The sequence below is a fragment of the Gastrolobium bilobum genome, unplaced genomic scaffold (genome assembly GCF_033153095.1).
Source record: "Gastrolobium bilobum isolate Gb01-03AN ecotype WA unplaced genomic scaffold, APGP_CSIRO_Gbil_v1 utg7982, whole genome shotgun sequence".
In the NCBI taxonomy this organism is placed as follows: Eukaryota; Viridiplantae; Streptophyta; class Magnoliopsida; order Fabales; family Fabaceae; genus Gastrolobium; species Gastrolobium bilobum.
In genome coordinates, this window is record NW_026897007.1 from 266,814 (window position 1) to 280,772 (window position 13,959).

At 35.3% G+C, this 13,959-nt stretch overlaps 2 protein-coding genes across 3 annotated transcripts; one reads left to right on the top strand and one right to left on the bottom strand.

The window, feature by feature from the left end:
• The first annotated feature begins 620 nt into the window (after window positions 1-620).
• On the top strand, window positions 621-7,932 carry LOC133303338 (protein STRUBBELIG-RECEPTOR FAMILY 7-like). 2 transcript variants are annotated; one of them, XM_061503232.1, is made up of 17 exons: window positions 621-895; window positions 2,189-2,318; window positions 2,411-2,482; window positions 2,564-2,629; window positions 2,746-2,817; window positions 2,919-2,990; window positions 3,351-3,422; window positions 3,509-3,574; window positions 3,681-3,743; window positions 3,841-4,157; window positions 5,073-5,356; window positions 5,734-5,851; window positions 5,936-6,005; window positions 6,554-6,686; window positions 6,982-7,118; window positions 7,201-7,357; window positions 7,557-7,932. In XM_061503232.1, the coding sequence occupies exons 1-17, from the start codon at window positions 799-801 to the stop codon at window positions 7,713-7,715; spliced, it is 2,085 nt and encodes a 694-aa protein (XP_061359216.1). In that variant the 5' UTR covers window positions 621-798; the 3' UTR covers window positions 7,716-7,932. The 2 variants fall into 2 exon arrangements, with proteins under 2 accessions (XP_061359216.1, XP_061359214.1); XM_061503230.1 differs by having other exon boundaries at window positions 5,734-6,005.
• A 752-nt stretch (window positions 7,933-8,684) lies between these two features.
• On the bottom strand, window positions 8,685-13,405 carry LOC133303339 (26S proteasome regulatory subunit 7-like). Its single transcript, XM_061503233.1, has 10 exons — window positions 13,114-13,405; window positions 12,193-12,274; window positions 11,750-11,841; window positions 11,594-11,671; window positions 11,312-11,373; window positions 11,052-11,196; window positions 10,740-10,958; window positions 10,470-10,651; window positions 9,282-9,457; window positions 8,685-9,014 (listed from the first exon to the last, which is right to left on the bottom strand). Exons 1-10 carry the CDS (start codon window positions 13,198-13,200, stop codon window positions 8,857-8,859), a joined length of 1,281 nt encoding a protein of 426 aa, XP_061359217.1. The 5' UTR covers window positions 13,201-13,405; the 3' UTR covers window positions 8,685-8,856.
• Window positions 13,406-13,959: the final 554 nt, after the last annotated feature.

The following is a 13,959-nucleotide window of genomic DNA, read 5'->3' on the forward strand; positions in this document are numbered from 1 at the left end:
CCTCATTATTACTCCAAGAAAAGCCATTAAAAAAGGTGACATTAGTTGAAAAGTCTTTTTCCATTATTCTTCTATAATTAAAAAATACTAATTCCATCATTCAGTTAATGTTTTGTATGGCTTCTCCTTTGTAGGTTAACTTTATTTTTTCTTGACGGCCAGTTGAAGTAATTGATTTTTTTGTGACTTCCTTTTAGGTTTCGTCTATCCGTTGGCATGAAAGCCACATATACCAGTTCTCGCTTATTAACCAATATATACAAATAAAATAAATAAATAAGAAGCAATATTATATACGAAAAAATTAAAAGCGTGTCATTCATTTATGAAAGCTACTTAAATTGGCTTATTCAATTAAGAAAGCAAAAATCCAAAACAGATACCATACAATGATACATATGGTGGGCACACCACACCCCCCTCAACTCAAACAACCATGCTTTACAATTTTTTCCTTTCTTTGAAAATTCAAGAGAACTCGAAAAGCAAAATTATTATCATTCATAATTACGTATTATTAAAGTATAAATTTGCTAAATATATATATATATATATATATATATATATATATATAGAGAGAGAGAGAGAGAGAGAGAGAGACTGTGAGTGAGTCTGTGACTATGATAAAGTAAATGAAATTTCTGTGGCTTTGGATTCTTCTGGCATTTCGTGCTGGCCAGCTTTACTTGGCCATGGGAGCTGCATAAACCCACAAAATCTTTAGAAAAATCAGAACTTGGCATAAAGGGCTGACTCCAAATCCCTTTTAGCTTTCTGGGTTGGAAGAACTTTTGTGAGATGGTTGAGTATCGAAGGCTGCTACTGCTGCTGTTCATCAGCACCTGCATTCTTCGTTTGATGCCCGATGGTGTCACTGCCACAGATCCAAATGATGGTTGGTGTCTTCTTTGACTTCACTCTCCTTTTCACAAGTCTCTGTCTTTGTTCATTTTTGCATTGTGCTAGTCTTACTCAAAAAGCACACTTGTTAACTTGCTCTCTTCCCCACTTCACTTCACTTGGTTTTGTTTGTTTTCCATTCATCTGCTCTGAACAGTTCTGGCTTTTTGTTTCCAGTATGGTTTAATTTGATACATTATAGACCTCCCAACTTTTTTTCTTTTCCATTCTGAAACAATGAGATGTTTTCTTTCTGATCTATTTAGTGGCTCGATTGCTGGCTTTCTCAGTGAGGTGCCCTATTGCTTTGCATGCCAATGGTCTCAACAAATAAATGATTTTTTTTTTTCTTTCCAGTTTGAGCTATATGTTCTGTGTACTTAGTTGTAGGTTCGTACTATTTGGGCATTAGTTACCTTCCCTTTCATCATTTTCATGGTATATCTTCTGCTAAATGCTAAAATATTATAATCTTCTTATACTAGAGTTCTCTCATAAAATCTTCTTTTTTTCTGATTTTACTTTACCGCGCATTATTCAATTGTTGATGACATCTTTAATCCTGCATTTACTTTAATCCTGTACACATCCTTATTCTTGTTGTGTTATCAATATCTTTAAATCCTCAACCAGCAACCTGCTCTGCCTTCATGACACTTCGAAATCATAAGATGTTTGCTTGGGGAACATCTGATATTAAATTTCCCAGTCTCATCCCCGAAGATGAACTTATATGAATTTAAGTATGTGGTGCTTTAAAATCGTTGAAATTTTACTCTTTTTGGTGCTGGCTAGGTGATATGATTGTGAATGGCTTTTCTTCATGTTCCCTATTAGTCACCAATGTTATTTTTTACGAGCTTCTATGCATACAAAAACAAATCATAATCTCCTATCCATACTACTTCCATTCATGACATTATAATGTACCCTTTGAGAATCCTTGGTGAAAGTTGGGTTTTTTTCTTTTCTCTTGACCCCTTGATGTTTATAAATGTGAAGCTGTTATAGTCAATAACATGAATGAGCAATAATGAAATTATCAATGTCAGTGAACATTTTTTGAATTCTTATTCAAGACTAAGCATCAATTTGTTCAGTTCTGCTTAGAAATAATATATTTAGGGATACTATCATAATGGGTTCATTTTTTCTGTACAGTAATATCTATCCTGAAATATCTAAAATGGATGATGGTGCAGACAGGCCTTAACCTGTTAGAAAAATAAATTTCCATTATGCATGTCTTGGGTTTGCTAACTATCTTTTTACGGAGTGTTTGATGCAGCTGCTGCTGTAAGGGCTATGTTTCAAAGTATGAACTCACCATCTCAGCTAGGTTGGCCTGCTAATGGTGATGATCCGTGTGGACAATCTTGGAAAGGCATTACTTGCTCAGGCAACCGTGTTACAGAGATGTATAGCGTCACTCTCCTCTTCATTTTATATCACTCCATCATGATTACTTTTAGTGCTAATTTCTGATGAATATTGTCTTGTTACTTATCAGTGAGTTATCTAATCTTGGACTAACTGGAACATTGGCTTACGGATTACAAGCCTTGACATCTGTGACCAAACTGTGAGATTATTAGTCTCATTCATCAGATATCCAGTTTTCTATACATTGTTACTATTGTTGTGACCTTGTAAATTTTTGTAGAGACATGAGTGACAACAATCTTGTAGGAGCCATACCATACCAACTTCCTCCTAATGTGCAGCTTTTGTATGTTTCTCTCTCTCTCTCTACACACACACTCTCACACACATATGGTTGTTACTCTGCAGTTTATTTTACTTATGATATTATGATTTTTAACATTCTTAATTCTTTGTATGCAGAAATCTTGCTAGTAATAACTTCACTGGAACAGTCCCCTACTCTATTTCTAATTTGACCTCTCTTACAGACCTGTATGTAATTATCTTCTTGTACATTTATCATAGTCGTACGGTATGAACCACTTGCACAAGCAATTTGAGTAATTTTCTTTTAATTGTTTTTTATAATGTAGGAATCTTGGTCACAATCAGCTCCAGCAAGGACTGGGTGTCGACTTTCAAAATCTTTCTACACTCTCTATATTGTGAGATTTCCTCCTACCCTTCAACTGGGTAAAAAAGTAGTCTAGTAGGCTGTCAAGTTATTGTGACCTTTACTATAAAATATTGATCCTTTTCATCTTCTGTATGATTTGATGATGTTATTCTGGATTAATTACCATTTTGTATGCGCAGTGTAGTATTTTTACAATATTGCTTTAGGTTTCATGTTAAGATGTTCTGCATGTGAAAAATGGTCCATATACATAGGCTATTGCACTCTCTCTGTCATATTGTTTTGGTAATTTCATAATTTACATACTCTTCACAACTGAGGCTTTTTTGGGTTTTGCTAACAATTCAGGACCATGTGGCTTTTTTTAAAAAAATAAATAAAATTGTAGGGATCTCTCTTTCAATTTTCTGACTGGTGACCTCCCTCAGACTTTGAGCTCACTTTCAGGAATAACCACTATGTAAATATCCGAACTGTTGATGTTTTCTATTAATACTTTACTTGTTATTGATTGTATTCTAAGTTTACTTGTTTACATATGTGCAGGTATCTACAAAACAACCAGTTTACAGGCACTATCGATGTCCTTGCTAATCTGCCTCTGGATAATCTGTGCGTCTCTGTTGTATCATATAACATAGCTGGAATATCCTATCTTATATTTCCATAGCGAAGAACTTAAAACCTAATTGTATTGATTTTCATAAATTCTTCTCAGGAATGTGGAAAACAATAATTTTACAGGCTGGATACCAGAACAATTGAAAAAGATAAACCTACAGTAAGCATTGCCATTATGAGCAATTTGGTAACTAGAAATCTGATTTTCATCATAAATTTCTGGAGAACTTAAAAAAAAGAGAAAAATTTAATGACAGGACCGGTGGTAATGCATGGAGCTCAGGACCTGCACCCCCACTTCCTCCTGGGACACCTCCAGCACCTAAAAGCAAGCAACACCACAAATCTGGTGGTGGAAGTGCTACCCCCTCAGATGCTGGCAGTGGCACAGTTGGTGATGGCAAAAAATCTGGTATAGGAGGTGGTGGCATAGCTGGAATTTTGATCTCCGTCATTGTTGTTGGGGCAGTAGTAGCATTCTTTCTGGTGAAGAGAAAATCCAAGAAGTCATCTTCAGATCCAGAAAAGCTGGAAAATCAGTCCTTTCCCCCTCTTCCTTCAAATGAAGTGCATGGTCTGCATCGCATACTATTTAATTAAAGATCATTTTTTTTTTCTTTTCATGATGAGGTCATCCTTATATTATATTGCTTATATTTATTATGTTCATAGCATTTATTATTCTTGTATTAATTTTGTACTTCATAGGTTAGTTATATTTGCAGAAACCTCCTACTCAATTGGTTGTTCTCATACTTGATTCCGCATTTCATAAATGAATTTTGCAATTCATCTATCATTTTGGTGGATCATACACCCTTAGCCGGAGTGTATAAGAGGAGGAAGCATGGCTTGAATTCGAATCCTAGTAATGAGGGTGGGCCACTCGTATACTAAAGAAGAAAAAAAGGGAGGCAGTTAGTCAGTTGGCAGTCCAGGAGGGGTTAGGGAATGAGTGGGGATCTGCACCAGAGTGTGTGATAAAGGTGATTGTTTTTTTTTGGGGCGTGGGGTGAGAGGTTAGGTAAGGATTGAGTGCATTTGTGGTTGTGGGTTTGGGTGTGCCCTGGTTTTTGGGACCCCATGATTATGCTTTTCTGGTTATTTTCTTTCTTGTACTTGTTCTGAGTTATCTGTAATTTTCAGACCAATTCATATATCTATATTTTCACATCCTAATTTGTTCTGTTAGACAAGATAGTAGCAATTACTTCAACACTACTTTCCTGGAAGGGGTGCTTGCTTGACAACATGGCAGACATCTATTTGGCTACTAGACTAGAGAAGTCTATTGTAATATCTTTGCTCTAATTAGTCAAGCCAAACTTTACTATGTAGAATTTGTCATTGTTACAAATAACTGGTCTGTATTTTTCTCGTTACTTACCAACCAAATTAATGCTTGCAGTTCAACATTAGCAGTTAAGTTATTCAGCTTTTCGACTTTGTTATTCAAATTAACATATTAATGTGTATCATAATAATGCAGAAGTGAAGTCTGTGCAAACTTCCTCTGTAATTGACTTGAAGACGTTTGATACTTCTGCCACAATAAATCTTAAACCCCCACCTATTGATCGTCATAAATCATTTGATGACAATGAATTCTCAAAGAAGCCCACTCTTGTCAAGAAGACTGTAACAGCTCCTGCAAATGTGAAATCATATTCTATAGCTGATCTGCAGATTGCCACTGGCAGCTTCAGTGTGGATCACCTTGTTGGTGAGGGGTCTTTTGGGCGTGTGTACCGTGCTCAATTTGATGATGGAAAGGTATTTCTTAGCTGTCCACTCTGTCTGATTCTGGTGCCAGATATTAGTATCTCCAGAATAGTGTCATTTTACTATGTAAAATTCCCTGGAACTGGATCAAATCTTAGTAGTATTCATACACAGAAACATGGATGTATCATATTGATGATATCACATAAGGTTGTGTTAGGTTTACTGTCTCTTCATCTCCAACATCCCCTCTCCTAACCAAAAAAACAAAAACTGAAAATCCATGTGGATATAGATACTGCAGGTATAGCTAATATCCCACTAAATACCATGAGTTTTTCTCAAGTGGACCAAGCCTTGAGTCTATGTATGTGCTTAAAAGTTATTAATGGTTTTGACTTTGTTTCTTATTTATAAAAATGCTTTAGGTTCTGGCAGTGAAGAAGATAGATTCATCTGTCATTCCCAATGATTTGTCGGAAGATTTTACAGAAATAGTTTCAAACATCTCCCATTTACATCATCCAAATGTGACAGAGCTTGTAGGTTATTGTTCAGAGTATGGACAACATCTCTTGGTATATGAGTTTCATAAAAGTGGATCACTACATGACTTCCTTCACCTATCAGATGAATATAGTAAACCATTGATATGGAATTCCCGTGTCAAGATTGCTTTGGGGACTGCACGTTCTTTAGAGTAAGTTAGTTGTGGCCTAATGGGATTAGAAGATTCTAATATTGCGTTTGTGAGGAATTTTTGCATCATTGCTTGATAAATTATTTTAATCTTATGAACCTAGTTTTACCATTGATTTATTCTGTCCATCTCCTTCTTTTCCCTTTTTTTCCCATGGTATATATTCTGCTTAGCTTCCATGCTGGCCTGTATGGCTTGACTGATTTATCTCTCTTTGTAACTTGCTTGTTGTTTTCCTGATAAAAAATGTATGGATTATTACTATATCTAATGTTCGAATTTGGAAATGTAAAAACTAGAAGAAATAGTTTGGGACTATAAAATATGAATTTTGTGTTTAAATTTGATCCACTACCTCCTTGAAGTGAATACACTATCAGTAAATTGGAAAGTGCCACTTTACTGAAGTAATTAAGGTATTTCACTTGCAATAGAAGTCTTTAACTGATTTATAATATGTGGCAACATATATTGTTGGACATCTATCATTGAACTGAATGTTTGGCTCGAGACTCAATGACCTGACTATATCCTCATTTTTTTTCTAGGTACCTACATGAAGTTTGTTCGCCGTCAGTTGTTCATAAGAATATTAAGTCAGCCAACATATTACTTGATGCAGAGCTTAACCCTCATCTTTCAGACAGTGGATTGGCAAGCAATATTCCAAATGCAGACCAGGTGATTTTACAAGTTTTTGGAACTTTATGTTGTGAATTAATGTTTTTATAATTGGATTTGATTGCGTTGGGCCAACTTTCTAAATCTTACAAGGTAAACTCTCTGCCCAAGGGTTCAAACCCACTATGGACAGTGATGTGCATTTTGTACGGCAAATTCCATTGGATGAATTTTGTAATTGTTTTTCATTTTAAGAATATTGATCATGCTCTTAAAGAATTCAAATTTTCCTTTTACCCAGTGACATTAAAATTTGTAAAATTGTTGAAGTTTGAACTTTGTGTGTGATGTTCAGATATTGAACCATAATGTTGGATCTGGATATGATGCACCTGAAGTTGCCTTGTCTGGTCAGTATACTCTGAAAAGTGATGTCTACAGCTTTGGAGTTGTCATGTTGGAGCTTCTCAGTGGACGGAAACCATTTGATAGGTGAATTTTAAATTATGCATTGCATTAATTTAATACTCTCTCTCTCTTTTTTGGTCCTGATTGTTGAAACATTCTCTAACAGCTCAAGGCCAAGATCCGAGCAATCTTTGGTTCGATGGGCAACACCTCAACTCCATGATATTGATGCATTGGCTAAAATGGTTGATCCTGCACTGAAAGGGTTATATCCTGTTAAATCTCTTTCTCGTTTTGCCGATGTTATTGCTCTCTGCGTTCAGGTATTGTCAGTCACACAAATTTTATTGATTTTGAGAATAAGAAAATCAATAAATTATTTGTTTAGGTTTTTCAACAAGGGAAAGTTATCTCTCTCATATATATATAGTATAGCCCACCCCAATCGGTGTCCTTAACCATAATATTTGCATGTGTTAATGCATTTTAATTTTTGAATTTGAATTTTGAATTTTGGGGCAGCCGGAGCCTGAGTTCCGACCACCAATGTCAGAGGTGGTTCAAGCACTTGTACGATTAGTGCAGCGAGCTAACATGAGCAAGCGAACATTTGGAAGTGGAAATGATCTTGGAGGAGGATCCCAACGAGGGAGTGATGACCCGTCTATACGAGACATCTAAATTTCTCTATTACTCACTAGAATGACTCTCCCAAGAAAATGTAATTATATTTTTTTCGTTACTTCTTTTTAACCCCTCAATCAATATTGAATACGTCTTTGTTAGAACGATTGCATTTTTCATTAACCAAGTTAGACAATGGGCGATGTATGTTTGTTTGAGCTAGTGCTTTTGTTTGTAATATAAATTCAATTACTTAACTGCTTGCAAAGTTGAAGCTCCGTCTAGATATATGGTTGCCATATTTGAAGGCTTTTCCTAGTTTGTGCAAGGCAAGTTTCTAAACTTGTTCCAATCAGCTTTTTTGTGCGATGACGGTAATGGTGAAATAACTACCTGTTTTATAGATACTGGCATGACCAATGTTAACCAGCCTTTGGCATCATTACTTTATTTTTCGTACATTGCATAGCAAAAGGTTATATATGACATGGAAATATGAATAAGTTTACAGCCATACATAGTAACAGAATCAGAAGATACTTAACTGAAATCGTGATATTGCAGATCATAAAACACTTACTTTCGTTTCGCTCCTTTTTCTTATGAAATTCTTTTTATTGCTTATAATTCAATCGTTTGTTCAACACTTGAAACGATTGGTGACATGACAAGAGAGGACCGTAGAACAAAGGAAAAGAAACTTACCCTCATCATTCAATTTCATTTTTTTGATTGTTTAAATCATCTGGTGTCTGGACAAGGTCGTGTTAGATGATCTCACAAGTTTCGTTTCATCTTACATTCAGATGGTTTAAGCAACACTCCAAAAATTTGCAAAAACGGTACTCTCGTACTTCACATCTATGTATTGAACCGATTGCTATATCTTGTAACGTTGGACGAGTAATGTTATTCATTCTTTATTTATTTGTAGGCTAGTAATATCAACTCAACCCAACATAAAACTTCAGAAACATGTCTGATTATTCACACCTCGTGGTAAGTTGACAATCATTACCCTTAAGGTTTGTAAAAGCAACGACACTCGAAACGATTTGGCTATAACATTATGAAAACGTTTGGTACATAGTCAACGTTCAAAAACAAACAAATAAACTTAGGCCCTTCAATAATTTTTCAGTGGAGAAAATATTGCAAGTGCCAATATAGTTTCAGGAAAAGTAAAGGAAAGAATAACTCAGTTGTAGACCATATACTTGGGAGTTGCACTGAACTTCTGGTATCCTTTGATGACTTTATTAACTGCATCAAGGAAGTCTTTCTCTGTTACAGTCTTCCTTCGAGCTCGAATAGCATACATACCAGCTTCAGTGCAAACACTCCTTATATCAGCTCCTGCAGAGAACCAAAAATATCTTGGTCAAAAAATCAATCTCTAAAAAGTACCCAAGCCTGAAACACAGTTTTAATAGTAGGACAAAAGGAGGAAAGGAAGTAACAGAAATCCCTTCAAAAAGAACAAGTTTAAGTAACGAAGCATTCTACCCAAATACTAAAAAAACTAAAAATTTGATGGTCAAAAAGTATAGAATAAAGTACAAAATGCCATTATACCAGAAAAAAAAAAGGGTGCAAAATACCAAGTTTTGAAGGTGTTCTTACCAGTGGAATTCGGGCAAAGCCGAGCTAAAAGTTCAAAGCGGATATCCCTTTCACAGTTCATGGTTCTTGTGTGTATCTTGAAAATTTGCGTCCTACTCTCTAAATCAGGAAGGCCAAATTCAACTTTTCGGTCCAATCGTCCAGGCCGTAGTAGTGCTGGATCTAGAGTGTCAGGCCTAAAAATTGTGAACAAAAGGGAACAGAATTCATCCAGTCAGCCCAACATCAAAGATGTCCAACAATATCATAAACATGGCGTTAAAAATAAATGGATGCATTTGATGCACATTACACAACAGCATAAACAGAATGGTACAACATAAGTGGTTGAGTCACAGGATAATTTTTTGTGTTGTCAGTTGTTTCATGACCAATACATAAGACTAAAATTTTTGTTATATTTGCAGTTTAATATGCATAAATACAACATATAATAATGCAAAATTTATTGAAATACCCCTTATGTTGTGCACTTCTTCCCCATGCAATACAGCTTGGAAAATGAAAGAGTAGGGGTTACTGTTCTTTATCTCTTGTCTTGTAGATAAAATTTTGTAACCCAGTTTAGTAGGTAACAAAATTTTAGAGTTTTGTGTTGTTCCTCGAGTTCCTTTTCTGTCTAGTACTTAAATTATTTTAAAAATCAAACAAAGTACAATTTTTTTATTTTGATGTGTTGTCCCTTATGTTTTAGCAAATCAAATGGACCCTTTTAAGTCAAAGAAGAATTACTCAAAAACAGAATCGGTACAACTTAGTCAGCTTCAACTCCTACATACTTTTTAGAATTTAATTAACCACAAATATCACGGGGAGGACAAATCCACAAAAGCCATTTCCTACTGGTTCAAAATATGCCCTCATGTTAGTTGTTTTGAGAGGTGAAAAGAACAGCCAGTGCAACCCATGGTAAGATGACAAAGTAGCAAATAAGGGGTGAGAAGAATGTTTTGCATAGAATTCCAAAGCTATAATTTGTTATACAAAGCATCACACCACAAAGTAAACAAATTTTAGCACCTTAGTGTATGTCATAAATGGTGTCAACTACAACATTTTGACTGCATTTTAATTACAGCCATAATGGCACCGTGTATACTTAGAGACACATTCTTGTCTTAACATCGATAGTAAAACTGAGAGCATGAGATAAAAGTAAGAAACCATAGAAAAGCCAAATCAGAAAACCTGTTAGTTGCCATCAAGACTTTGATGTTTCCACGAGCATCAAACCCATCAAGCTGATTCACAATTTCAAGCATTGTGCGCTGAACCTCATTATCACCACCAACACCATCATCAAACCGTGCACCTCCAATTGCATCAACTTCATCAAAAAACACAATGCATGCCTTCTTTGAACGGGCCATCTAAAAGAGAGAACAATTTTAGTCAGATAACATCATGCAATGGAAACAGTAACAAAAAAAGACCAGAAGATGCATCTTAGGCATTCACCTGAAATAGTTCACGAACCATCCGAGCACCTTCACCAACATATTTCTGAACCAACTCACTTCCAATAACCCTTATAAAACAAGCATCCGTCCTATTAGCCACAGCCCTAGCTAAAAGTGTTTTACCAGTCCCTGGTGGACCATAACAAAGAACACCCTTTGGAGGATCAATTCCTAGCTTAACAAATTTCTCTGGGTGGAGCATGGGAAGTTCAACAACCTAGCAGGAATAAATTAAAAGATTTAGTGCCACATGACTTATGACCTCAATTATATCTGCAATGGAAAATCAGGGAAATTTTCAATCACTTACTTCTCGCATCTTTTCAATCTGCTCCTTACAACCACCAACATCATTATATGTCACATCAGGCTTCTCTTCAACAGTCATCATGGTAACACTTGGATCAATTTTTGGAGGCAAAGGAATCTGAATCTGATATTTGTTTCTATCAACCCTGCAATGATGGAATGAAGGTCAATTACAACTAGCAGACAGCATAGCACTAAAATGCCCCTTTCTCTCCCAACAGAGAATGTTTTGGAATCAAAAGTTACAGATAGGTAACATACCCAACGCGCATCCCTTCCTCTATGTCAGTGGGCGAAACTTTGTCACCCAGCCCAACAACAAACTGTCATTAAAAAAAGAAAAACAGGATTATTAGTCCCAACTACATAGAGAAAAGAATCAACAGCTTTGCTAATCCATTGGCATTTTACACAGCATAAAATATAATTGTTCCGCAAGTGATAACTTCGTAACAATAAGTGACTTCTAACATCCTCAAACAAAGAACAATATGATAGGTGTGGTGAGAAACAATGGAATAATTGCTAAAAAAATATAGGTACCTTCGCAATCTGCTTCACATTGATAACATATTTGGCATCTTCGGAGTTTGGATTTATAATCTTCGTGCACCTTGCTACCTGTTAAATAAACAGTCATCAATACCAACACCCACAAATATTAAAAACACTTTAAACAAAATCTAAAAAAAAATTGACCTGAAGAGGCTGCTCCTCCTGCATCATTTGTTTATCAGAAACAAGATCCCACTGGCTTGGTGCAGCCAAACCAGTGTCTGACTCCTTGATACCTACAAAATACCAATCATAAACTCCTTTGGACATGTATTCTGTTTGATGACTGATGGCCATAAACTAAAGCTATCAGGAACACATCTACCTAAAATAAAGGACTAAATGGGGAATTATCATTTACAAGTGAATCTGAGTTTGTTTAACACGATTTGATCATAGATCAGTAACAATGGCTGCCCAGCAAAGATTAAGTGCATCAACTTTGGCCCAAAAACAGAAGCAGATGCAGTAAAACAGAATTTCAATCAGTAAACACAATCTGTATCAATATATTCTATTAACGGATACAATGTTTCACATATTACTGTCTGTATTAGTGAGATACAGAATGGCAATGGAAAACATACCACATAAATCGTTGACTTTCTTTGCCATATCTTTTATTTCCTTCTCTACTTTTTTTATACTTGTGGAATAAGGTCCCAAACCCTGCATAATAAACAAAAATCTATTATAAAAGTATTTTGTAAATTAAATATGCTATAGATGAAAAGACAGCCAATAAAAGAAAATCAAAAGAACTATAAAATAAATATTTTTAAGCGTGTAGTCCGGCAACTACAAGGAGGAGAAGTTTTCGGAGAAAAAGGTCTATGAACCACTTCCATATTACAGAGAAAAAATCCATGTAATGACTACTTTAGACATGCCTAGTACAGTATAGTGGTGATCTCAACAACTCTTAACTAAAATTTAATAATTGAGATGATTGGAAAAAGTTTGGAAATTGCATAACTATAAAAGCAGCAGCTGAACCCAATTACACCAATTCATCTCTACCCTAATACAGAGTTCAAAACTTCGTGCATCTGAATCAAGACTTGCGAGCATTTACCACATGTAATTCGCAGCAAGCACAAACACCAAGTAGAAAAATCCCAAAGCTATCAATCCCAAATAGAGTCTTCAAAAGAGAACCTAATTTCCCAATATTCTTCACAACCAGAAATTCTACAGGATTGGGAAAGAAGAAGTTCTGTTTTCTTTCTTGCTTTTTTCCGAGTAATAGTCCAACTTGGTTTAAAAACAAATTACAACTTTAAATTCGCACTATTTAACAGACCCCATTATTGAGAAAGTAACAGCAAGTTCATGCGAAGTAGGGTGAGAAGGTAAAATTTCAGAAAAATACTTATCGAATGAAACGTAGTAGCAGTAGAATAAAAAATGGCAGTGAAAGCTGGAAACCTAAGATTCATACAAGAAGGCAGATCTGTAAAGCAAAAATTAGAAAAATAGGGTTTTGAAGAAGAAGAAGAAGAAGTTACATAGGTTTTGAGGAGGGCGATGTCATCCTCGTCGAGGGGGCGGGGATTCTTCTCATCCTTGATATCTTCTTCGTGGTCAGTTGCCATTGATGCTTATTTTGATTGATTTCTGTGTAAAGCTATTATAAGCTTTCTCTGCTTTTCTTTTCTTGAGAGAGAAGCCAAATCCAAGGCTTTTTTATACCAGAGAGAGAGAGAGAGAGAGAGAGAGAGAGAGAGAGAGAGAGAGAGAATGCTTCAGAGTAACCTTGAAGCCTTGTGCTTCCAGAATTTATAGAGCTTTCCTGTTATTCGGAAGATAATAAATTCGATAAGAATCAGGGGTTATACTTGTTATTTGAGATATGTATCTTCCACATTTATAATTAACATTTAGGCAATGCTTTCCTCTTTTTAATAGGAGAAAAATTTATTTCCAGGTAAGTCCCATTGACTCAAATATTAATGGATGTATGCAGATGCAGGAGACAAATTGCTAGAGAAAAGGATTGCCTTAAGATTTACACCCACAAAAAATTATTTCTTAGATTATATAGTTTATTATTAAAAAATCAATCAAATAATACTTCTTAACCATCTTAGTCATAATTTAAAAATAAAACAAAAAAACTGAAATTACTAATCTTTTTTTTATCTTTGAAAATACTTAATAATCAAAGTGCTATCACATCGACCGAATATATAGAATTAAAATCTAAACGATAATATTCTTCCAGCCTTATATTAACTTGCATTTTAAGTTCAAAGCAGTTCAGTTGTCGAAAACAAATGCTGAGGAGAACGATTAGGAGTAAGAAGCTTTGAACTTTCGGATCAGCCATTTCACAGATTAGATTTTGCAGCTTT

Bases quoted from the DNA above. Each gene is read 5' to 3' on its own strand.
- LOC133303338 (XM_061503230.1), top strand. From the start codon at position 799: ATGGTTGAGTATCGAAGGCTGCTACTGCTGCTGTTCATCAGCACCTGC. The intron at 3,575-3,680 runs GTGCGTCTCTGT...AATTCTTCTCAG, and splicing joins AATCTGCCTCTGGATAATCT to GAATGTGGAAAACAATAATT. The intron at 6,687-6,981 runs GTGATTTTACAA...TGTGATGTTCAG, and splicing joins ATATTCCAAATGCAGACCAG to ATATTGAACCATAATGTTGG.
- LOC133303339 (XM_061503233.1), bottom strand. From the start codon at position 13,200: ATGGCAACTGACCACGAAGAAGATATCAAGGATGAGAAGAATCCCCGC. The intron at 10,959-11,051 runs GTAAGTGATTGA...TATTCCTGCTAG, and splicing joins AGATTGAAAAGATGCGAGAA to GTTGTTGAACTTCCCATGCT. The intron at 9,015-9,281 runs GTAAGAACACCT...GGTTCTCTGCAG, and splicing joins GCTTTGCCCGAATTCCACTG to GAGCTGATATAAGGAGTGTT.